This window comes from Falco biarmicus, chromosome Z (genome assembly GCF_023638135.1).
Source record: "Falco biarmicus isolate bFalBia1 chromosome Z, bFalBia1.pri, whole genome shotgun sequence".
In the NCBI taxonomy this organism is placed as follows: domain Eukaryota; kingdom Metazoa; phylum Chordata; class Aves; order Falconiformes; family Falconidae; genus Falco; species Falco biarmicus.
This window is the reverse complement of record NC_079311.1, coordinates 61,073,226-61,097,798: the sequence shown is the minus strand read 5'-3', so window position 1 is coordinate 61,097,798 and position 24,573 is coordinate 61,073,226. Positions and strand designations below refer to the sequence as shown.

Sequence of the window (24,573 nt, the reverse complement as noted above, 5' to 3'; positions counted from 1 at the left end):
GGCAGGGGGCGGGGGCAGGAGGGCTGGGGGCAGGAGGGCAGGGGGCGGGGCAGGGGGCGGGGGCGGGGGGGCAGGAGGACAAGGGCCGGGGGCAGGAGGGCAGGGGGTGGGGGCAGGGGGTGGGGGCAGGGGGTGGGGGGCGGGCCGCGATTAGCGGTTCGTGGCGGCAGTTGAAAAGGGTGGGGCGGGCCGGCGCGCCGGTAGCGCCGGAAGTAGCGCGGGGCCTGGCGCTGGGGGTGTTGGAGCCGCATCGCCGGCCCAGCCGCTGCTCCGCCGGCAGCCCCCCGGCAGCCCCCCGGCAGCCCCCCGGCCCCCCCGGCCCCCCCGGCGGCGATGGACGCGCGGGCACGCGCGAAGCGCTACGAGAAACTGGCTTTCCTGGGGGAGGGGCAGGTGAGCGGCCGCTGGGGCGTGAGCGGCGGGGCGGGAAGGTGCGTGTGCGGGTCCCGCTCTGCGGCGGGCCGGCGGGCGGCCGTGGTGAGGCCCCTCATGTGCCTGGAGGGGCTGTGGCGGGCGCCCGCGACCCTGGGGCTGCCTGCCGTCGGGCCTGGCCTCGCCTTCCGCAGGCGGCAGCGGTGCCCCGCTGCGAGGCGGGAGGGTGCCGCGGTCGCAGGGCGAGACGGGGGGCGGCTGCGGGGGCGGGTTGCCCCCGCCGGAGGGCAGGCGCCTGGGCCTGAGGGGCTGGGCGCGGGGCCACCGCTGCCGCCGCAGCGTCGGTGCCGCCGGGAGGCCGCGCAGGCAACAGCCCATGCGGCCGGCCTACCCCTCCAGTTACTCGAGCCTCTTTCTCCTTAGTTTGCTACCGTTTTTAAGGCAAGGGACAAGAACAACAACCAAATTGTGGCTATTAAAAAGGTAAGTGTCGCGGATTTTCCATTCTGTGATCAAATGTCTGGTTGCTCTTGACCTCCCTAATGATTTTTTTTTACCACGCTAATGGGGTAGTGGGACAATATGTATTTTTTTCTACAGTGTTTTGTTTAAATGATCTGGTTAACCTGTCTTTAATGCTCCCAACTCTCCACAGTGAGAGACTAGCTTCACTATTACTACACTTCTCAATTTCAGAAGGGTTACCTGGTCTTTAAGTTGAAATTTTGACTATTTCTTAGATTTATTTAAAAAAAACCCCACGTATTTCTAAATTAACACTTTATTATTCATTGATGGTAGCTTTTTTTTTTATGTTACCTCCTGCTGTGTCCCATTTCCTTCAGTCCAGGAATGTTAATCCTGATAAAGTTCTTTAGAACTGATGGTAGTTTTTTGACAACATTTGACAAAAATGACCTTAGATGTGCAACTTACCTGAATACAAATGCTGACAATGTCTGTGTTGTCATAAAGTGTTCCCCTTCACACTATCTGGAAAGATTGCAGGAACTTTTTGTGATAAAAATAGGTGATTAGCTGTGCCTTGTGAGGGATGAAGAATGCACATTACAGTGTTTTGGTGGGGTAAAGAGCCTACTTTACTAGCCAAGCGGAGCCATATCTATAGTAAGTAAACTTGTTCGATACACTAATCCCTTTTAGCATTTTATTTCCTTTCCTGTATGGTTGCTACTAGCAGCAGCTGTTGTGAAAGCATTCTTGTTTTTCACAGAATGGTTAGGGTTGGATGGGGCCTCTGGTGATCATCTAGTCCAACCAGCTGCTAAAATTGGTTCTCCTAGAGCAGGTTGCACAAAATCACACCCAGGCAGGTTTTGAATGTCCCAGAGTCTGAAGGATACTCTGCAACCTCTCTGGGCAGCCTGCTCCAATGCTCGCTCACCCTCACAGTAAAGAAGTTCTTCCTTATATTTAGATGGAACTTCCTGTGTTGCAGTTTGTGCCCGTTGCCCCTTGTCCTGTTGCTGGGCTCTACTGAAAAGAGCCTGGCCCCAGCCTCTTGACACTCACCCTTAAGATACTTGGAAAGATCCAATTTTCTCCAGGCTAAACAGGCCCAACTCCCCCAGCCTTTCCTCGGAAGGGAGGTGCTCCAGCCACCTCACCATCTCTGTAGCCCTTGCTGGACCCTCTCCAGTAGTTCCCTGTCTCTCTTGAACTGGGAAGCCCACCACCAGCCTCACCAGGGCAGAGCAGAGGGGGAGGATCACCTCCCCGGACCTGCTGGCCACGCTCCTCCTGATCCCCCCAGGATCCCACTGGCCACCTTGGCCACCAGGGCACACTGCTGGCTCATGGGCACCTTGCTGTGCTCCAGCACTCCCAGGCCCTTCTCCGCAGAGCTGCCTTCCAGCAGGTCAGCCCCAGTCTGTGCGGGTGCGTGGGGTTGTCCCTCCCCAGGTGCAGGACCCTACACTTGCCTCTGCTGAACTTCATCAGGTTCCTCTCTGCCCAATTCTCTGGCCTGTCCAGGTCTCGCTGAATGGCAGCGCAGCCTGCTGGGGTATCAGCCCCTGCTCCCAGCTCTGTATCATCAGCAACTTGCTGAGGGGACACTGTCCCTTCATCCAGCTCATTTATGAGTAATGAGTTGAACAGGACTGGTCCCAGTACTGACCCAGGGGGAACACTGCTGGCTACAGGCCTCCGGCCAGACTCTGATCTCAACCCCCTGTGCTCTGCCATTCAGGCTTCTCAGTCCATCTCACTGCCTGCTCATCTAACCCACACTTCCTAAGCTTACCCATGAAGCTGTGCTGAGGTCAAGGTAGACAACACCCACTGCCCTTGCCTACCCAGCCCAGTCATTCCATCATAGAAGGCTATTAGGTTGGACAGGCACAGTTTCCTTTTGGTGAACCCACACTGACTGTTCCTGATGACCTTCTTTTCCTACACGTGCTTTGAGATGGCCTCCAGCGTGAGCTGTTCCCATCACCTTTCAAGGGATGGGGGTGAGGCTGACTGACCTGTAGTTTCCTGGGTCCTCCATCTCGCCCTTCTTGAAGACAGGAGCGACACTGGCTTTCCCCCAGCCCTCAGGTACCTCTCCTGTCTTCCATGACCTTTCAAAGATGATGGAGAGGGGCTTGGCATTAACATCTGCCAGCTCCCTTAGTGCTCAGGGGTGCATCCCATGGGGGCCCATGGATCTGTGGGTGTCAGGTTTGCTTAAGTGATCTCTGACATAGTCCTTTGACCAAGGGGAAGTCTTTCTTTCTCCGACTCCTTCTCCTGCCTCCAGGGTCTGGGATTCCTGAGGGCCGGCCTTGGCAGTGAAGACTGAAGCAAAGAAGACATTCAGTAACTGCCTTCTGTCTGTCCTTTGTCACCAGGGAACCCACCTCATTCAGCAGCGGGCGCATATTTTCCCTAGTTATCCTTTTCCTGCTGATGTGCTTGAAGAAGCCCTTCTTGTTGTCCTTGCTCTGCGCCACTCCCCCACCCCAATTTAATTCCAAATGGACCTTAGCCTTCCTCATTGCCTCCCTGCATGTTCCGACAGCATTCCTAGTTCCTGCCCACTGGCCTGTCCCTTTCTCCACATTCTGTAAACTTCCTTCTTCTGTTTGAGTTTTGCCAGAAGCTCCTTGCTCATCTAGGCAGGTCTTCTGCCCACTTTGCTTGATTTCTTACTCATAGGGGTGCACCAGTCAAGTTTGGAGGAAGTAATGCTTGAATATTAATCGGCTGTCTTGGACCCCCCTACCTTCTAGGACTCTAATCCATGGGATTCCTCCGAGTAGGTCCTTGAAGAGGCCGAAGTTAGCTCTCCTGAAGTCCAAGATTGCAATCCTACTTCTTGTCCTGCATCCTCCATGCAGGACCCTGAACACCACCATCTTGTCGTCACTGCATCCAAGGCCACCCTCAACCTCCGCATCCCCAACCAGTCCTCCTTTCTTTGTGTGTACAAGGTCTAGGAGCACGCCTTGCATCGTTTGCTCCTGCACCACTTGTGTCAAACAGTTATCATCAGTGTACTGCAGGAACCTCCTGAACTATGCGTGCCTAGCTGTGTTGTCTTCCGAGCAGATACCGGGGTGGGTAAAGTCCCCCATGAGAACCAGGGCCTGTGATCATGAGGCTACCCTCAATTTTCTGTAGAGGGCCTCATCAGCTTCCTCTTCCTGATCAGGTGGCCTGTAGCAGACACCCACAACAGTGTCACCCGCATTGGCCTGCCCCTTAATCATTATGCATAAGCGCTTGACTCCTTCTGCATCCACCCCTAGGGAGAGCTCAATACATTCCAGTTGCTTCCTCACATAAAGAGCAACTCAACCACCTCTCCTTGCTGGCCTGTCTTTCCGATAAAGTACATAGCCATTCATGACAGCATTCCGCTCGTGGGAGCTATGCCACCATGTCACTGTAATTGCCATGAGATCGTGGCCCTGCAGCCACGTACAGATTCTTCCCATTTATTCCCCATGTTGCGGGAATTGGTGTGCAGGCATTTGAGAGGTAATGGAGCACATGGGTTTCACAGCAGGCGTGCAGGTGGGTCCACCATAGCCACACACACCCTTGAGGCTGCTGGCCTTCTGATACTCATCTGTGGAGGCAGTTAAGGAACATACATCACTGCTGTGGTTGGCCTGGCTTATTCCCTTGTTGGATGCAACTCTATGAGCATTGCTGCTTTGGACCCCTGCCCCCGAGTCGTTCAATTTACAGCCTGCCTCACCAGGCTGGCCAGCCTGTTGCCAAAGATTCCCTTGCCTTTTCTAGACAGATGGATCCCGTCCCTCCCTAACAGACTGCAGTCAAAGAATGTTCCGTTGTCACAGAAGCCAAACCCCTCACAATGGCACCAGCCATGAAGCCAGAAGTTGATGTGCATTATGTGTCTGTTTCTGGCTGCACCCTTTCCTCTTACTGGTAAAATGGAAGAAAAAGCAGCTTGTGCACCAGAATATTTTATCAGAATATTTTCTTAATTTTTATCACCTGGAAAAATCAATGGTGCAATTCTGGACCTGAAAATTCCAGGGCAATAGATGATTGAGACCGAAGGAGTTTCAGCCAGCCCATGTTTACAGAGTACGTTAATTTTACTAGAATTGTAAGACAACTGTAATTAACGTTGCCCTTGTTTCTCCCTGAGAAGCTTGTTAGTGGCGTAACAGTGGCTACAAAGCAATTTATACTGCCAGTTTGCATTATGTCTGTTTTCAGCACCAAACAGACTTACTTTAAGCTTTTATAAAAACTAATGCTGTAGAGACAATTTTTTTTTAAAAGGGGGAAAAAAACCAACAAAGAAACCTCCAGCCCTAACTAGTGAAGTGTTTCATGGTACTGAAACTCATTCTGTCTTAGAAGGGTAATAGTAAAGAATATATCCCATACTGTTGGGGCAGATGGCTTAACCTCATATAATATGAAACATTTCTTTTCAGATTAAACTGGGACACAGATCAGAAGCTAAAGATGGTGAGTTTTAAAACAAATTCATGCTGCAGAATTGTGCTTCATTTGTTTTGGTTTTGTAAATGGGATCGTTAATTTCCCACACCATAATTTGGCTGAGGAAAATGAGTTAAACTCTCAATGTAGGGCTTAGGGGAGAAATACTTCCCAAACCGCAGGGACAGAAAAAAGCAGCAGAGCTATCTGGATGCGTGGTATGTGTCTAAATATGAGTATATAACCACTTAGCTTCTTAATTTCAGTGTGGTACAAACGTGAATATAACACAGAATAATCATCTTCACAGCATGGAGTTCAGAATAAATTTTTGTATTGGTGTATCTCTGTGCCTTAAATATTTAAGGCAGGTGAAAGTATTTATCTCTGTCTTTAGATATTTCCTTTGTTCTATTTTTGTTACTTATTCAGAGACAAAAGTTGATAAAAACAAGGTCTTCCTTGTCTTTTGATCATGTGCTCTGACTAGTCACGTTCCTTTCAGCATGGATATTGCAATAACCCTGGTCTTCTCTTACAGCTAGAATTTTTGTATGTGTGTAGGTTGCCATCATTTAGAGGTCCTGCACGAGGTTACCAATCTTTTCTCTCAACATTTCAATTCCATTCTAAGGGAAGACATTTTGAAACAGAAACTAGAAGTCATCCCAGAGTCTCACAGCTGAGTTGTGATCCACCTGGCTTTCAGTGACTAATGTTCTTTAAGGACAATCATTACTTTGGCCTATACAATGTCTAGCTATAGTTCAAAGATGTTACTAAAAGTAATGGTCATATCTGGTTTCCCTGTGTTATCTGGTAACCTGGCATACTTTTTTTTTTCAATCTAAGGCTTTGCCCACCCAAAAGCAGCCATTGTCATCTTGATTCCAAAATAAGGAAATTAAAGTAGGCAAAGCAGAGGTGTAAGGTAATCCATGTAGCTTTGCTTAAAACTTTGCTAGAGTCTTACATGTTGAATTGGATCCCAGGTTTTGGGAGAACACTTTTTTTCAGCTCATGCGTAGCTGAATCTTCCTGTACAACATAACACAGGAGCGTTTGCTTGCCAGTCAGTTTTCATGCAAGCCATACATATCAGCATTTTTGAAGGATGAATTGTTACCCTGAAGGAATCATTGTTTGGTGTGGTACAGGGTACAGTTGGTGTGACTGCCAAAGTGCACCATTACTGCCCATTACCCCTTGGTTTTTCCTTTATGAAATCCGGCTATTAAGGATTCAAGCAAGGATGAGCAGGTTTTGGCCACCATACCTTTTATGCCACAGCATGAATGTAGAAAAATATGTGTCTTGCCTTATTGACTGATGCTACGTTAAAACAAAAAAAGAGATATATTCATGAGGTTTGTAACTGTGCCTCCCTCTGGAGGTGAGACACATGGAAGAACTGATGTGTGCAAGATGTAACTTATAAAACCAAAGCTTACAATACCCTGAAAGTGTTGTGTTTTTTCCTAGGCTTCTGCTAGAGCTTTCCTTTTTTGCCAGCAGGGGTCCGTTTTGCCTCATAATCTAAATCAGATTAATGTGGTGCAGAATATATTTGCTGTGCAAGAAAGTCTATGTCCACTTCTGTTCTGCAGCAATCCACTTATCTGTTGCAATGTACTTGCCATTTTGTAAATTGTTGAGTAGTCAGAAAGTAGTTTTTAGTTGTAAATCATCAGTGAGTAACAGGATGATAGGTTTCTTTGGAGCTAAATCCAAAGTTTAAAATTTTGTTCTGTCTCTCTTTTCCCCACCCCCACCCCCCAATGTAGGAATCAACAGAACAGCCCTCAGGGAGATAAAATTGTTACAGGAGCTAAGCCATCCAAATATTATTGGTGTAAGTAAAAGGAATGATACTTCTAGAATCAGTCCTCAAATACTTTTGATACAGGTTCAGACTGAAATTTAAAATCAGTTGATTCATGGAGATGCTTTTTTTTTTTTGAGCTATTTTTTGTAGCGCAAAATGGGCAGTAAAACAACTGTTTCAACAAAACACCAATTTCAGTAGACATGGTAATTTCTTTTGTAATTATCTTGCATTTTATCCTGGAGCTATGTGGGTATTAATCATAGAAATTTAGATTACCTGATTTTACATCTCTCTGATAGACTTACAAATGAGTGCAGCGCTGAGTCCTTCACATGGAACTGGTGACAGCCAGAAGCAGGCTTTCGTAAGCAATGGAAAGTGAGATTCAGGTGGCTTACTAGTGTTTAGTACTGATACCTAAAACCTCTGTTAGAAGGATTAAAAACCTGTATCTTTTCAGTTGTATTTAGGTGGACTTAGAGCTACAGATACCCAGGTGGAGCTAGAGATATTTTAAATTAGTGAATAGTGATAATTTGAAGGTCTGCCATAAATATTGGACCAAATACGGGTTTTCCAGGTATTTAACTTTTTCAGAGTGGAAATATGGGTCTCTTCCAGATTATGAACTTACTTTCAAAGTGGTTGCTTTAGCTGTTAGAGAATGTACAGAGAAAGACAATTAAAATGGCAAAGGGATGGAGCATCTTTGTTGTGAAAAAGTCTGGGATTCCTTACTCTGGAGACAAGGCTGGGAATGGGGAGGTCTACAGAACTGAGGTAGTAGGTAAAGTGCATGCAGAACAGATACTTGCAAAACTCCAAAGTACTGGAAATAAGAGACGCATTTAAAACATGTTTACTTCGGGGGGTATGGAAATTGTACTACTTGACACAGTGTGTAGAGAATTTTTTTGAATGTGTTGTCACAGGCATTGTAGAAGCAGACAGCAACAGCAGTTCAAAAAGGAATTAGACAAATCTATGATCCGCAAGTCCAGAATCGGGTACTAAAGGCAACAGACAACTCCGCTTAACAGTCCTCATAAAACTGTTGTGGATGTTGGAAGTGTAAGAGGCAAGAATGAGAAAAACTGGCCGAGCCTGTAGGCTCACCTGCATAGTATCTCCTGTTACCATGGTTTCTGCAGAACATGAGCACAGTCACTGCTGTTATGAACTATGCAAATGACTGTCTTGCAACTGGGTAATTCACATGGTCGTCATACTGAGACTGTAAGGAATGAGCAACACTATGGAGAGCATACCTTCCTGATCTTGAAGGTAGAATACCAGGCTAGATGATCTGTTATGTTTAATTATTATCACGCTTGTGTTATCTCAGATTAAAAGCTGATTCTGTCATTACACAGCTGTTTGAATATTTCCCAAAGAGTTTTATTTATCATACAAAACTTGCTACAAAGATGAATGCATGCCTAAGAGTATATTTACAGGGAGGTTAATAAGCCTAACACTTAGAATTTCTGAAGTCTGCATGCTTACAGGAAGGACATACACAGAGATCCATGGCCAAAACTTGGTCTGAGCATCAAGAAAGGGTAGCAGTTTTATAGAACAGCAAAGTCTGGGGAGAGGACAAAGTGTTTTTATTACATTAGATTATCATGTTAGCTACCACAGATAAAGTTAATTCTTTTTTTTTCTTTTCTACCTCCAGGAAGGAAGGGCAGTTGTGCAAAATGTTCTTACCTACTTAATGAGGTGGGGTTTTTTAGAGACTAAGTTAAAAAGCTAAAATGAGTAAGAATTTTTATATTGCAAGTTGAAAAACTTCAAACAAGTTCAGCAAGCTAAAAATCCACATGCAGACTACAATGGTTGCAGAATTTTAGAAAACTGGAAGTATGACGGTATGCTTCAACATAATGTGTTTTGATTTACAGCTCCTAGATGCGTTTGGACACAAGTCCAATATTAGTTTGGTCTTTGATTTTATGGAAACGGATCTAGAGGTAAGGTTTTATTTCAGTGTCTTCAAGTGGTTTTTTTTGAACATCTTATTTTACAAGGCTTTTATTTGCCTATGTTAAAAAGGTGACTTACATTATGTGAGTTGATTAAGCTCATGTCCTAAAAGTAGTTTGAATAATTTGACAATTTTTATGAGTTCTCCACTGATAATGCTTTTACTTTTAAATATTTGTCAGCATGGTCTTCAAGTAACAGATTATGTTTAGTATGTTAGTTTTCTGGAACTCCAGTGTAGAACCTCAGTCACAGATCAGCATCTCAGAGTGCAGTTGCTAAGCATGGTATTGTCAAACAAATTCAAGTGCAATACTAAAGTATATCAAGTGATAAGCTGGTACTGAAATCACATGCACCTGAACCATTCTTTTAAATGTAACAGTGCTAGGTACTTGCATATGACCATCTTACAGTCTTGGAGAATGAAACATCTGTAAGTCAGTTGATCTGACTTAAGTTTGCGGAATTCTTTATGAGAAATTTTGATGCAAGGTACTTGAGTTTGGAAGACTGTCCTAGATCGCAGTTCATGTCAGATCTGTGTAAGCACATGTTATACCTACTCTGGACTGAAATTAATGGGGTTGTTAAGCTAGCTCATTATACATACGCTGTTAAGAACTGGGGCTAGCATTTAAAGTATTAAAAGAAAATGTTGACAGGCTTGCTGAAACCTAGATAAACACAAGACTGAAAAGGTTAGATCATTTTTTTGTTAATGGAAGTTGAAGTCATGAGTAGACTTTAGAGGATTCATTCTGTTTAACCAGTAACTGTGCAACATTTAGAGCTGAAGAAGATATGATGTATGGAGAGGAATTAAATACTCTTGTACTACATAAGGCTGTGGTATGCAGAGCATTTATCTGTATTGTATCACTCAAGCCACCATGTGGGACTGCAGCCTGTTGGATGTGTGCTACACACATTAAATTTTAGGTAGCTTTAGACAGCTATTTTTTAGGTCTCAAACAAATTTTAGGAAAGGGTATTACTGAACTGAACAGTCATATGAAGCAAATTTTGGGGAGTAGTATAGAAAATACTTTCAAACAAGGTGTTTACATATAATCTTAATGTTAAGAGTCAAAGAATGTAGAAAACTTTTAAGTAGATTTGTTAACATATAGCAAAGTGGCCATACCTCCTGCTCTTCGGAAATAGAAAAGGAAACCATTGCTTTTACAAAGGTTAGATGCTTAGGTTGCTCAGAGAAAGAATCAGTAAGTGGGAATGTAATTTCAAGTTTACAGACACATTTATCATTTTTATGTAGTAGTCTTTGTCATGTGTTTGAGTGTCAACCTGGAACTGAGATAGCCTACGTGAACTTTGCATAACTAGCAAATGAGAAAATGAGTGGGAAACAAGAGTTTATTATTCTATCTGGACTACTCATTTCAGTTTCTGATCTCCAGAATAGACCTGTTTTTCTGGGAAAAGGGTGAGAACAGTAGAGAATATGTGACTGCCAATTTGAACTTTGTCTTAAAGAATTAAATAAGTTTTCAGCTGAAATAATGGAAGTCTATCAATCTAACATTTTACAGGTTATTATAAAGGATACTAGCATTGTGTTGACACAATCTCACATCAAGGCGTATATGCTGATGACACTTCAAGGGTTAGAATATTTACATCAGCATTGGATTCTGCACAGGGTAAGCATGTACTAAATTGACAGCCTTTATGCTATAACAAAAGTCATATTCGATAGAGTTTGAGTTTAAAGTCTAAGGAAGATAGTTTTGAAGTTCAGACATTCTTAGTCCGTAAGCATTCATGCTAGCTGTTTTGGAGAGACAGTAACAGTACCAGAAATGTTAAGAATTACTGATGTGGTTATCATTTAGATATTTATATAAAAGTGTCTCAGGTTACATGTGACTTGGATTAGTACTGTGAACTGCCTCTGGCTGGGATGGATTTAACTTTCTTCACAACAGCCCATATGGTGCTGCGTTTTGAATTGGTGCCTAAACCAGTTTTGACAACACACCAGTGTGTTGGCCGTTGCTGAACAGTGCTTGGGCACCATCAAGGCTTTCTCTTTTTGCACTCCACTCTGCACCTGCCCCGGTGAGTGGGCTGGGGTGGGCAAGAAGTGGGGAGGGGAAACAGCTGGGACAGCCGACCCAAGCTGCTCAGAAGGATATTGCGAGCCATGTGACACCATGCTCAGCAGTAAAAGCGGGGGAGGGGGGGAAATTTGGGCTTCCAGGGTGGCTCTAGGGACTTGTCTGGGTATTGGTCTGCGTGGAAGGAGTGAATGATTTCCATTGCATTGCTTGTTTGTTTGGGTTTTTCCTCTTTCCTTCACCTGTTAAACTGCCTTTATATAAATGCCTATATATTTATTACATATTCCTGCTTTTGTTGCTGCTTTTCTCCCTCCTGTCCTCCTGAGGGTAGGAGGATGGGATGAGAATGGAGTGAGCAAATGTCTGTGTCCGTGCTTCTTTGCTGGCCAGAGGTCAACACTGTCAATACTGATACTGTATTAAACTGTATCACTTCCATTATTTCTGCAGTCATCTGAAACTTTTGCAAGGTCTTATTTCATATGGTAGCTTACTCTGTTAAATCAGCACTGCTGTTCCTGCAGCAAAGCTAAAAACCTGTAAGGAGATAGGTTTGTTTTAAACTCAGCAGCTTAAATATTATAATATTCAAATGGGTGTGTTTCACGCATTTTCACATATAATGATATACTTTATTTCCTTGGTTTTATCGTTTGGGGTGGTGGTGGGTAGGTTTGTAGGGAGCTTTCTTGGTTTGGGTGTTTTTTAGGATTTTCCTCACAATGTAGGCTTAAGGTAGAATCAAAAGCCTGCATTTTAGAATACTGTATGACACGCCTGCCAGGAGGTTCATTATATGTCTGTTTTTATCAGCACTGGCAAAACTAATTCTTTACTTTCTGAACTGACAGGATCTTAAACCAAATAATTTGTTGTTAGATGAAAACGGCATTTTAAAACTTGCTGACTTCGGCTTGGCAAAATCTTTTGGAAGTCCCAACAGAGTTTATACACATCAGGTAGTAACAAGGTAAGATATTGTGTTTTGTTCCTTACATAGTGATTGTGTAGCTGTTTTGCAGTGTCTTTTGAAACATGTCATGTCAAATCAACATGTTCAAAGTTTGACATCTAGCTCATTTGATAGACCTGTAATGGCAAGAACCTCATAAAGGAAACATGAGAAAGCATTGTTTAGCAAAGTCTCCACAAGAGCTGTTAGAATATGCATCCATAGCTGTTGTTCTGGGGTATGACACTCTTTTGAAACGCCTGGAAATAATATGTATCTGCCTGGCTTTCAGAACAAGACAACTGTTACTTTCTGTTAATCATGAGAGGTAGAATCTTTTTTCTTGTAGCTAACCAGATTACCTATTATGAGACAAAAGCCTGGAACAATTGATTAATAAATATTATTTATGGCATGCTTATTTAAAGTATGCTTTAAAAAGCAGGACTGCAAAATACACAAGGTATTTCCTTTTATCTGCTGTAATGGTAAAACTATTCGGGCAAAGCTGGTTTTTTTTAACACCTTTACTCAAAAGGCAGAAATGCTACAGTAGTTTGAAATGCAGCAGTTGTCAGATCACTACGTTAAACTTGCTAGTTTTTAGGCAGTGGAAGTAGCTGTTTTAAACAACTACTGTCAAGGTCCATTTTGCATAAGACTAGTTTCTATACTTAGGTCTTTTGGTATGGAGATTTTTGGAAGCTGGAAGGAATTCTGTCTGTCTTTAATTTCTGCAACATAAAGTTTAAAGAAAATTTTGGTTTATAACATGCAAACCTGCCTGTTAAATATTTTTTTCCTTTGCACGTCTTCGGTTCTGTTAATCAGCTCAGTTGAAACTGCAGTTAATTTGTGGTTATATATGAACCTATGGTGAGGAATACATAATTTTTATCAATCTTTCTTAAATGAAGGGTAGAATACAGCTCTTCAGTGTCTGAAAAATACAAGGAGGACACTGCTCTTGCCTGTGTAGTTCTTGCATTGCTACAATGTATAACATTTGACATGAGAAAACCCAGGTGATTTTCCCAAAATGTGTTTTATTTTCAGGTGGTACCGAGCCCCAGAACTATTGTTTGGTGCCAAAATGTATGGTGTTGGTGTTGATATGTGGGCTGTTGGTTGTATTTTAGCTGAATTGCTCCTCAGGGTAAGTCTTCAAATGTAAGCATTTTGTATTTGCTTTTCAGTGCTTTACAGCTTTGTCTGCAGACTTCCTCTCTCCTGTTAACAGCAGCAGGTGAAGGCAATTAAGCTATTTAGGAAAGGAAGAAGATGAGGGTGGAAAAAGCTTCCAAAAGCTTGCTAACTGTAAGGAAAGTGAAGGTTTGGAACAGGCAGAGGTTCCATAAGCGTCACAATCATTGGTAATCAGCTGGGTAAAAAAATTGCAACAAACTGTCACAGTCTTGCCTTGGGGTAGGTTGAGTATATACATAACTCTTCTAGTTTTCTGAGTGTTACCCTTTCGCACAACCTTCCATTAGATTTAATTTGCTACCCTTCTACAAGTGTGACGTCCTAGATACGTATATACTCTGTCCCTTTTACATTGTTCCTCAATAACTGTAAATAATTATCAACAGTGCCTTAATTGTGAGTTTATTTGTAATGAGCAGAAGGCTGATGTTTTTCGAAGCTGTGATTAGTTGACAATATTGGAATGAAGCTGAAGGTTAACAGGTACTCAGATGTAATGTCCTTATGTATGTTTTCCTGAAGTGGACCATTTATTATGCAGCTTTTTGGAGAGGACATGAAAGTGTGAGGTGGGGAGTGGGGGGCACGGGCACAGGAATAGCTGAAAGCATGAAGTAGCCTGCAGTAAATTTTGTCTTCCATGAGTAAGTGGCTTCCTCTTGGTTTTTGCACTGTACTTTAAATGTTTGTGTTGCTCTGTCATGAGCTAGCTTGGGGAATTGGTCTGTGAAAACACCTTGAAAGAAATCTTTTGCCTTGGTTTATCACACAAATAGGTGTTCTGGTACAGTTTGATTGACAGTTTAGAAATTGAAATGTACAGTGGCTGTTTAAGCAGCACTAGTCATGTGTACATAAATATGCATTAGACTGGCTAAAGTTGGATAAACTCAAAGGAGGTCCAAAAGCAAATAAGAAATTGTTGAATTCTGTTGATACTTAGGTTTCTCACAAAGCAGAAAATGTGTTACAATTGTTTTATCACTGTGATAGTTTTAAATGTGTCTGTCCTTTTTCTTCCTGATTGTACTGGGTTGAGGGACAATGCAATTTCTGGGAACTTTACAAAAGCAGTTTATTATGTTCAAGGGGCTTTCATGACACCAAGTTTTAGTACGCCACCTAGCAGGGATGATCATTATGTCCTACATAGTTAAACAATTTTACCTTGGTCACAAATTCCATTTTTTCTTGCATTGTGTGCCTGATTGCGAGCTACAAGTTGAACTGGGCGAATATCCCCTCTTCTGTCTTATGCTTAGTTTAAATGAGATGTGACATTGATTAGGCAGTTTCTATCCTAGTGGGTCACTACTCTCCCTCATGCTGTGATCTCGTGCCATCAATATAACTGCTGCTTGTATAATTCAGTTACAATTCACATAAATGTTTTGAAAAGATATAAAAACCTAATTTCAGGGAGCAAAGGATGGAAAGATCACTGGGACCAGCTGACTTCAAACTGGCAACTGAGACGTAAAAATCTTTCCTAAGTTTAATTATTAATGTGGTGGTGGTTTAATCCTATGTTTACCTCTCTGCTGTCAATTTAGTGATATCAAGCCTGGGTTGCAAGAAGCATTCAGAATCTATTTGAACACCACCAGAAAGCCTCAAATATTCAGTGTACCTCTTGTGAGCAGCTGGTATACAAAGATATTTTACCTTGCAATTACGAGGGATAGCTCAAAGCTCCTCTCTAGACTTGATGTTCAGAAATTAATTCAATGAAATGCTGTTGCCTTCTTCCAGGTTCCTTTTTTGCCTGGAGACTCTGATCTTGACCAGCTGACAAGGATATTTGAAACACTAGGCACTCCAACAGAAGAACAGTGGCCTGTGAGTTCCTTTCTTTAATAGGCTGACATTAGTTTTACTTGATACTCTCTATTTTAGCTTTTGAAATTAAATTAAAGGGTATACCAGAATGGTTGAGTAGATTTTTCAGAAGGCAGCTGCCTGATCTCACGAAGTGGAGGATAAACAACTGAGGTCTATAGTTTCTTTTGACAAATCCGGTCAACATGGCAGTGTTGTTAGCATTAAGCAACAGTAATGAAACTTCTTGGTTTCTTTTCTGTGTGTATCCAGTTTCCCATGTCCATTGTTGTAAATTATTGTTGTCACTTAATGTTTTTGAGATGCTTGATTAATTAGTCTGTTTTAACCTGAAAGGCTTTAATCACTTTCAGAAGTAGAAACACTTCATAGGGACTTCAGTTGGCCTAGTTTGGGGTACAGCAAGAAACACCAGACCCAACAGCTTTAGGGATAAACGGTTTATCTCAGAGTAACAGTACTGTAACAAATATAAACTGGTAGTACACTTATCTCTGAGGTGAGAGTAAATCCAGGCCAGACTTAGTGTCAGGGTGCACAATGACCTACCTAACCATGGTTAGCAGGCAGACTGACAGGAAGCAGGGCATGACTTCTGATGAGTGACCTGGACCAGCTGACAGGCAAGAGGGAGTCCTGAGTTCCCTGATCAGACTGTCCTGTTTTCTAGTTGAGTTGTGGAAACACTGTCTGGACTTGCTAACCAGTTACCACATCCCACCTCTGCTCTCCCTCTGTGCCAGTTCCCTTTGTGAATGGTGCTCGAATGCTACCTTAAGTAGTGCAAAAATACCGAGTGGAGCTATAGCCATAGAAGACAAGTGGTCACCATATGGAGGAGACACGTTATAAGGCAATATTAGTCCCACATTTCCCCTTCTGACTGTGTGGGGGAAAGAGCAGTTGTCTTGCCATGGCAGCATGAGCCCGAGAGTGATGTTGACACTACCCACCTCACCTGGGAGCGTCAGGTGTGGAGAGTAGTCTGGTCATGGAGTGATGAAGGGTTAAATTGAGAAAAGACATTCAATAAGGTGGTGTGCCAAGAAACCATCAGAACAGTGTGAGACAAAAGCCAAGTAAAAGTCTTCTAATATGACAACTAGAACCAGTAAGAAGCCACTCAAAATAATAACAACTAGGTAAAGAAGTAGAATATTCCATGTCCACCTAACGGTGGGAGGCTATCCTAAAAGGGATTCCTGCCAACTATGTTTGATTTCCTTAGTTTGGGCTTGTTTGTTGGTTTGCTTTTTTAAACCTGGTACCACAGCTATTAAAGTTTGTTGTGCTTGCTTCTTTCCCAGTTTCAGTAGTTGGTGCAAGTCTCCATGTTGCAAAAACCATTCAGTTAGGGAAAGTTCATACTGATAAAGGTGTGGATGATATGGTGGGTTTGGGAAGTGAAGTAGGAGAGGGACTTGGAGATGTGGTAGTGATACTACATTTAAGAGAGCTATCAGGGCATTAGCCAAAGGCGTATGGAGTTCACAGAGTGAGAAAATATAAAAGCCATGCTACAAAAGGGTTAACATAGGTATCCAGCATGATGATTGTTGGTCCGCTGATGTGCTGGTCCCTTAACTGATACAGAGGTATCTCCCATTTGAATTGCTTATGATCCCACAGCTAACTGTGACATTCTGCTCTTGGGTTATAGAGGTATAAGATGGTCTCAAAGGAGGATTCCATACCGGGGATCTGTGGGGTTTCCCCCTACCAGTGTTAAAGTATCCAGGTTCCCTAAGCCAGGTCTTCCCATCTGTCAGTTTGAATACATCCAGTTCGCTACATTTGAAGACTTATTTCAGAGTGTGCTGCAATCTGGGCTAAAGCTTTAACAGTGGATTAACTCCAGTACTCATGCAACCAGTGTGCTACAATGGTGGTTCTACATTCCAGGTTGCAGGTTTGGACTAAGATTTCCTCAGTCTCATCTGCTACTACTGGGCTGCTATCAGCTTATCATGGGTGTCAGTGTCCACTCTCACTTCGACCTCTCTGCAGCAGTAGCATGTGCTCAGTCATTCCATCTAGCCTCAGCCATGGTGGAGTGAGCAGAATGGGATCAACATGACCCACAGCCAATGTGTGCCAATATCTTCCTAAAGAAAGTGGCCTCTAACTTCTGCAGTAAGAATGTGGAAGGAGCATGCTGTCTAAGAGGGAAGGCCACTAAGTGTGCCTAGAAGAACAGCCCAGGGGTCAGACAGCATGGGCAAAGGACTGAATGGCTAAACAAAGGGCCAGGAGTTCTACCCGTTTGAGTAGTACCATGGCAGTTGGCCATAATGATTTGGCAGTCAGTGGTATAGATAGGGGTGTTGTACCCAAACCAGTCATTGCGGCAAAGGATGGCTGAGCCATCAGTAAACCAGGCAGCCTCCTGTGGGATGGTGGAAGGAGGGACTCAAGTAATGGGCAAATCTGAGTGATTGTTGGTAGCTAAAGGAATGGGAAGGGCAAGGTGGGTGAGAATGCAATGGTTGGGGCGTGAAGTTTGGGTTCCCATCAGTGATGACAAGGGATACCAAGAACCCTGTGTTGAGTGGCACTGGATTGAGTTCATCCTTCAGGGAAAGGAATGTTGTGAAGGATGTCGTGAAGCATAGGATGTCAAAACCCAAGTGTAAGGGGATGATCCCGGGGTTTGTCAATGTCAGAAGAGGTAGCAAGTAAAGCATGCTGCTGTTCACAGTATGAGGCTTGTGCACCTTGCTACCCCTTGCTACCAAAATGTTTTGGGGTATCGTCCTTAGAACTTCTTTCCTGGAGCAGTACCCACCAGGGATCGTTTCCACTCTACTGGATCCTGAGTTCAAATCTGCCAGTAATGGTGGTGGATCCTAAATATTGATACTTTTGAATACTTTTTAGGAGAAGGGTTAAGGCCTGTTGATGATTTGTGTTACAGTCCCAAGTGAAATGTTTTTGCAGCAAGGAATACAGAGAATGGACTAGATGACTAAAACCAGGGATGTGGGCATGCTGTAATTTATAAAGTGCCTAAAATCTCTGGAGGTCATGTTTGGAGGAGGTAGTAGGTAAAGGTAAAACACATTGCAAGACTACTTCAGGAATACTTTTGGTACTGGCACAGGAGGAGATTGGTACATTCTGGGCAGGGCCCTGCCATTTACAGGGAGGAACAGAAAGATCCCAGTGGTTTTTCAGGGCTGAAACTAAGAGTGTATTATCTTCTGCAACAGGTGGATCTGTAGGTCTGCCCAGGGTAATGTCATTGGTATACTGCTGGCAGGGGAAATAAGGAGTGGAAGAAATTTCAGCTAAGGTTAAGAGACCATGAGTAAGGGTATGACTATGGTGATTATGTTGAGGTAAATGAATGAAGGTGTACTTCATTTATCTTGTACATTTATCTTGAGGTAAATGAGTGAAGAATGCAAGTCCATTTAAAAGAGTTGGGAAGATAGCAGAACAGGCACAGTAGAAACTTAGTAGCAGGGACGATGGTGGGGGCTGGCTGCTGTACCTGTAAGGCAAGCACCTATTGGCATTGGATGTCCTGAGAGTGGACCCTTTTCAAGTAGTAGACACTACTGTGTCTCACTGGGATATGATAGGTCTTCATCTGCCACAGGGCCTACATATAAAGCATGACCGATAACCAACCTAGCTATGCTCAGTTCTGAATCTGTGAGACTGGCCAGGGAATTGTAAGTGTCCTCAGTCATCTCGGAGTACCTCTCTTTGAGCATAAGCTGTTGATGCCCAGAAGATGGAATCTGTGTTTTCTGGTGGAAACTGTAGCCAGATTCCAGACTCCAAAGTGAGGATCTAGGCTTCTGATTCTGAAATTTGGATGGCATCCCCACCACTCTCCTCATATTTGCAAGTCGGGCTAATCCACAGTAACAGATCTGCGATAGCACTTGCTTAGTTTGGCTACATGTATGTTTGTGAAGGGTCATGTAGAGATACTTGCAGTGCCTCCATTAGCATCCTACTCAGTTTCAATAATTGATGCAACTTGAAGGTCTGGTGGGGCTTCAGGAATTTGATATTTGATATGCCATTGTTTGAATCCAAACTGAACCAATTATTTCCTTCCCAGTAGTCTTGGTCAATATATAAAGCTTTATATATGTTCCTTGCAGAAACTCCCTTTTCTGTAGCTTCCAGCTGCCAGTCCAATTTTTCTTGGGCGGGTGCTGCCACTGGGGGGAACCAGGAGGCACTCTTAATTTCTTAACATGAGCCTGCATGCTTTTAGCGCAGCAGTGGTGACAATCTCCAAAGTAGGCTGAGTATCCTGCTGGGCTTTTTGCAGGGAGACAGCTCATGCTTTGGCTGCGGCCAAATAGTGCTCACTATTTCTGAGACAGTGAGCAAAGGGGAACAGGCAGAGTAACTGCCTCTTCATGGTTAATTCGCTAATACTGGGCTAAACTTCATGTCAGGGTGCACAATGAGCAGGGTGATAGGAAGCAGGGCGTGGCTCCTTTGGACCAGCTGATGGGCACATGGTGTCCAGAACTCCCTGATCAGACTGTCCTCTTCTGTAGTGGAGTTGTGGAAGCACTTGCTGGGCTTGTTAACCAGTTACCGCATCGCACCTCTGATCCCTCTCCGTGCCACTTTTCCTTTGTGGCAATGGTACTTGAATGCGATGGTACACAATCACCAAGTGGAACGATAGCTGTACCGAGAAGAACTGTATGAGACGCTACTAGCCCCACACAATCCTGTTGTTGCTCTGGGATTCTAAGTGAAATGCATGGAGATTTTTGCAGTGACATTTCTGCCTTCTTTGGCGAGGAAGAGGGAAGATATACTTGGAGAAAAGAGAGACTACAAGATTTGCTAGCATGACAGATTATGCATTCGCAAATTAATATGCAAATCTATGCATTTCAAGAATTGAAGTCTTTACTGTCAGGGCTGTAATTGATTGAGCACATTTTCACTTCATTGTTAGTATTTTATTTTGCTTGGATAAGCTTACTGAAGTGTGATGACTAGAGGTTTAAAATAATTAAAATCTGTTTAGATAATTGTCTGTTACAAGATCATTTTTATCACAGGATTTGAATACAATGGGATTGATTTCATACCTTCAGGAGAAAAAATGCAATTCATGTGTTATTTTTAACTGATTGGCATATATTTCCTTCCCTCCTCCTACTCCCCAGAAAAAAGTTTCAGTTGTGCATTTCAAAAGTATCTCAAAATGCTCAGGATGATCAGCTAGCTTTGAGGAAGTTGAGACTGCGTGTTATTAACTTGGAGAAAATGCAGACTGGCTGTTTTGTGAATCTTGTCTCTTCCACCATGTCAGTTCACAAAAAAAAAAGTTATACTTCATCTGTCTGTACCCACTCTACTACCACTTTTCCCTTTTGGACTGGTCACCACTAAAGCTAGGGAAAGACAGATCACTTGGAAAGGGCAAGTGTGAGACAACATTTACTAAAAAAACCCAAATATTTATGACCTACTATTCCTACACTACTTTTACTTTGGTGACCAAGTATTAGCAAGGTGTTTTGAAAGATAATTTATATCTGCTAAAAGCCATATGAAATTCCCTTTCTGTGAAAAGTGGAACTTTTTCTAACTTGAAAAACCTGCATTCCATTTTTGGTCTTAATAGGGGATGACAAGTCTTCCGGATTATGTCACATTTAAGTCTTTTCCGGGAATGCCACTTCAACATATCTTCAGTGCAGCTGGTGATGATTTGCTAAGTCTTCTGCAAGGCTTATTCACATTTAATCCTTGCACTAGAGTTACAGCTACTCAGGTATAGTACACTTGCATTATGTCCAAATGTTCATTAACCTACTGTTAATAGCAGATAAATGTGCTTTGAAGCCAGTAATACAGGTTTGAAATGAAACGTCATATAACAGAAATGCTAGCAATGTTATTTCCAGTGTTTTATGGAGAGAACTCTCTAAAAGGCGTGAATAATGCTGACTGATCATCTTCATCCCCAATGTAGAGCAAACGTAGAAAATGAAAAGGTGTATGAGTCATGGCCATCAGACAGCCGTTACATTGACATCCCAAACGCAATCACCTAAAGCTTGAAGCTGAAGTCTTAACATTGCATATCTTATTCCCTGGGTTTGAAAGAAATTCTGTGGTGATTTAAACCAGCATTCTGATCTGAATATCCTTTTCTATTATATTTGGGTGAAACTGATCTCAGTTTTAGTACTACTTGATGGGGAGAAATGAAGGATTTTGAATGAAAATCTTGCAAAATATTCTCGTTCAGAATAATGATTTCTGCTGTGAGGAAGACATAGCAGCTGACAGTTTCAAAACTTTCTATCGCCTTACACTGTGAGCAAAGCATGAAACAGAGCTGTCCCCTTAAGGCCAAGATTCCCTCATTGCTTCTTGGACAAGGCAGATTCCAATCCAGGGAGTTAGTGCATGTGTGTCTTTTTACTAGAGGATCTTTTCAGAGCGCATTCAGGATTTTTTTGGTCACCATATTCAAGAATTTTCAATATAAGATTCCAAATAACTAGTTCTGCTGTACTTCTGACACTTCTGTACTAGCTCGGAAGTATGAAGTCATTTTAGAAGTCATATTGTAGGGTGGTGACTTGAATTTTGAATATATATGATTTTTCTGGTCTTAATGTTTTTGTTGACAATGCCACAGTTTAAGGCAGAAAACAACTTGCACTTACTGTATTGGCTTGATTTATAGCTAGCATTGAATACCATGTAACTGACATTAGTAAGAGTAATGGTTTACCTAAGAGACAGCTTTTCCTCAACTACAGTTTATAGAAGCTGTGGAATTCCTAAAAATTAAAACAGACCATGTCATTCCACTGCATGAAATTAACCCTGCTCATTTGTTTTCGACTTCTGCTCTAATTCAAACTGTGTTTTTCTCACAGTTTGTAGTGTAGAAGCAGCACAGTTAAAGAATTTTGGGGGAAAGACGTGTCTTAAAAGCTAGCAAAACAGCTGGTGTCCAAGGTTTGGATCTGATCAAGCAAGGCTTTGGATACATTCTTACTATGTGGTTTTATTCCTACTTTTTTTTTTTGTATCCTCTTGTCTCATCTTTCTGTTCAGAATGTAAACTCTTCAGAGCTAGAAAATTGCTGTTTTGTACAAAATGTCCTGCATTGTGGTCTAGGGTTTTTTAACTAGCACTCAAGCAGTCTAACAAAATAACAGTACACAATTATCTCTTTCCTGACAAATCAAAGTGCTGCAGATACTCATTGAGAACACAAAATCTTGATTGGCCTGAAGGCCATCTTCTGGTATAAAAGTGTCCAAGTAGTTTTGGAGTTCCAATTGCAAGTTCTTATTGCATTATATCCTCTTTATATGTGTTCTGACACTTTACAATAATTACTTGGTTATTTTTTTTGCCATTATCATTAAGGCATTGAAACAGAAGTATTTCAGTAACCGACCAGGACCCACTCCAGGAAATCAGCTGCCAAGACCCAACTGTCCTGCAGAAGCTATAAAGGAAGAACAAAGCAAACTTTCAAATTTAAAAAGAAAAAAAAAAGAAGGAATAGTTCAAGGTAACTTCTGAATCTTTTCACCTGTTTTGAAACAAGAACTACATGCTCAGGGAGAATGTAATTCAGTGGTTGAGAATTTCATTTGACATCCTTATGTGGCATTATACCATCTAAAGTGAAAATCTGAATATTGGTTTGGAAGAACAATCCTACAGTCTTTGTTTAAATGAAATTTGAAGTACAGCATATTTTTATTGCTATTGAAGGTAGAAATGTGCAAAAGTAATTTCAAAATAAGTTGCATCTCCTGAAGTTCTTAGGCTGACCTATGCTTGCATCCAGCACACGACTTTCTCCTTCCCTTAGCCCTGTTGAGGTAGCACTCTGGAACTTAGTAGAATAGACTGAGTGATTAGTGATGTGTACTCTCGTACAAAATGTTGGCACTGGGGTCTAGCTGTCAGAAGAAAAAATTTATGCCATCCACTTAAGTGCTGCTTTTCCATAAGAACAAAACCTTGTAGCCTGTGGGGAGTGTTCCCCAAACTTAGATGTGCAGCAGCTGTACTTCTCAAAAAACAGCCTCTTTATTGTTACGGGAAAACTATCACTGATGGATGACTGCCTGTGGAAAGTATTAAGCATGCACCGTTTCTAGCTATTGCTGCCACTTATTTCTGATCAGTGAGGTATGTGGAGACACTGATGTTATGATAACATCATTGTCCATCTTCTCCACTCTGGCAAACTTATCAAAAGCAGCACGGCTTCCCCAGAACACCAATTCCTAGTCCTATTAACCTGCATTTCTATGGAGCTGTAGGTTTGCAAAACAAGAGTATAAAAGGTACCACACTAAGCTTTTTGCTGACTTGACACAGTATAAAGAATCTATCAAATTACTTTTGCTGCAGCAAACATTAAGCATCTTGGAGTAGATGTATCTCAAGAACGGTATCAAACAAATAGTAAAACCCTGAGGAGGGGGCTGGACCCCTTCAGTAACAATGTGATTTACACTTTCCAGGATTACCAAAAAAATTGATTTTTTGATTGCTGTGGATGAAAATAAGTGAAAATGGCCCGAGTCCCAACCACTGAAAAAAACGCTGTAATAGTTACTGGATGGCTACTTTGTAAGAAATACGTATTTCACATACGAAAATAATATTTTTCTGGACTGGAGATTTAATTAACTTACCTCTCTTTATTTCAAAAAAAAAGTCTTAAATAAACGAGAAGATTCCTTTCTCTGGTTTGCTGTCTTGTTACTTTGACTTGTGCTTTGAGGTAGTAACTGTAAAACTGCTTGCTGGCTACAGATTTACATACAGCACAAAGCTACTTCAAATTAGTGTATCATGCTATCCTGTACAGATGAACACCCTCGGGACAAATAACACCCTTCTCACCTGAAGCCTCAATGTACATGTGATTGTCTGCTAGCCCTATAATGTTGATATGGAGAAATAGTGTGAAATGGGGACACTGGACATCGATTGTGATTGTATATGTCTGCTCAAGGAATGTGGGTATGGTGACTGGTCATGGGTGCGGTGTCTGGTCACATAGCCACACAGCTCTGAGGGGACACCTCTAACAAAGGGGCTATTTATAAAAAGGATGAGAGACATTCCAATGTTATCTAGAGGGAGGGAGTGCTAAGTCTTCTTGCTGGAGAAGATGGGATGGTCACAAGGACATGAATTGCCTACAAACCTGCAAGACCACCACATTCCAGGCAAAGGACTGATAAGCTAATTAACATAGGAAGCAAGAGTAAGCGGGTTTAGGTAACGAATATGTATAGGCGTTAATTGAATATTCATTTGTTTTATTGTATAAATGTGAGATGGTTCATCACTTCGGGCACGCATGCTTGTGGAGGAGCGATCC

General features: G+C 42.5%; 1 protein-coding gene across 7 annotated transcripts; it reads left to right on the top strand.

Annotated features, from left to right (window-relative positions):
- Positions 1-248: 248 nt before the first annotated feature.
- CDK7 (cyclin dependent kinase 7) lies at positions 249-23,928 on the top strand. Of its 7 annotated transcripts, XM_056324657.1 has the most exons (13): positions 249-289; positions 322-393; positions 796-855; positions 5,301-5,334; positions 7,092-7,159; positions 9,043-9,111; positions 10,678-10,788; positions 12,060-12,178; positions 13,217-13,316; positions 15,119-15,205; positions 20,820-20,969; positions 22,590-22,737; positions 23,705-23,928. In XM_056324657.1, the coding sequence occupies exons 2-13, from the start codon at positions 334-336 to the stop codon at positions 23,728-23,730; spliced, it is 1,032 nt and encodes a 343-aa protein (XP_056180632.1). In that variant the 5' UTR covers positions 249-289; positions 322-333; the 3' UTR covers positions 23,731-23,928. The 7 variants fall into 7 exon arrangements, with proteins under 7 accessions (XP_056180632.1, XP_056180635.1, XP_056180634.1 ...); XM_056324660.1 differs by lacking the exon at positions 20,820-20,969 and having other exon boundaries at positions 268-393; XM_056324659.1 differs by lacking the exon at positions 15,119-15,205 and having other exon boundaries at positions 269-393.
- Positions 23,929-24,573: the final 645 nt, after the last annotated feature.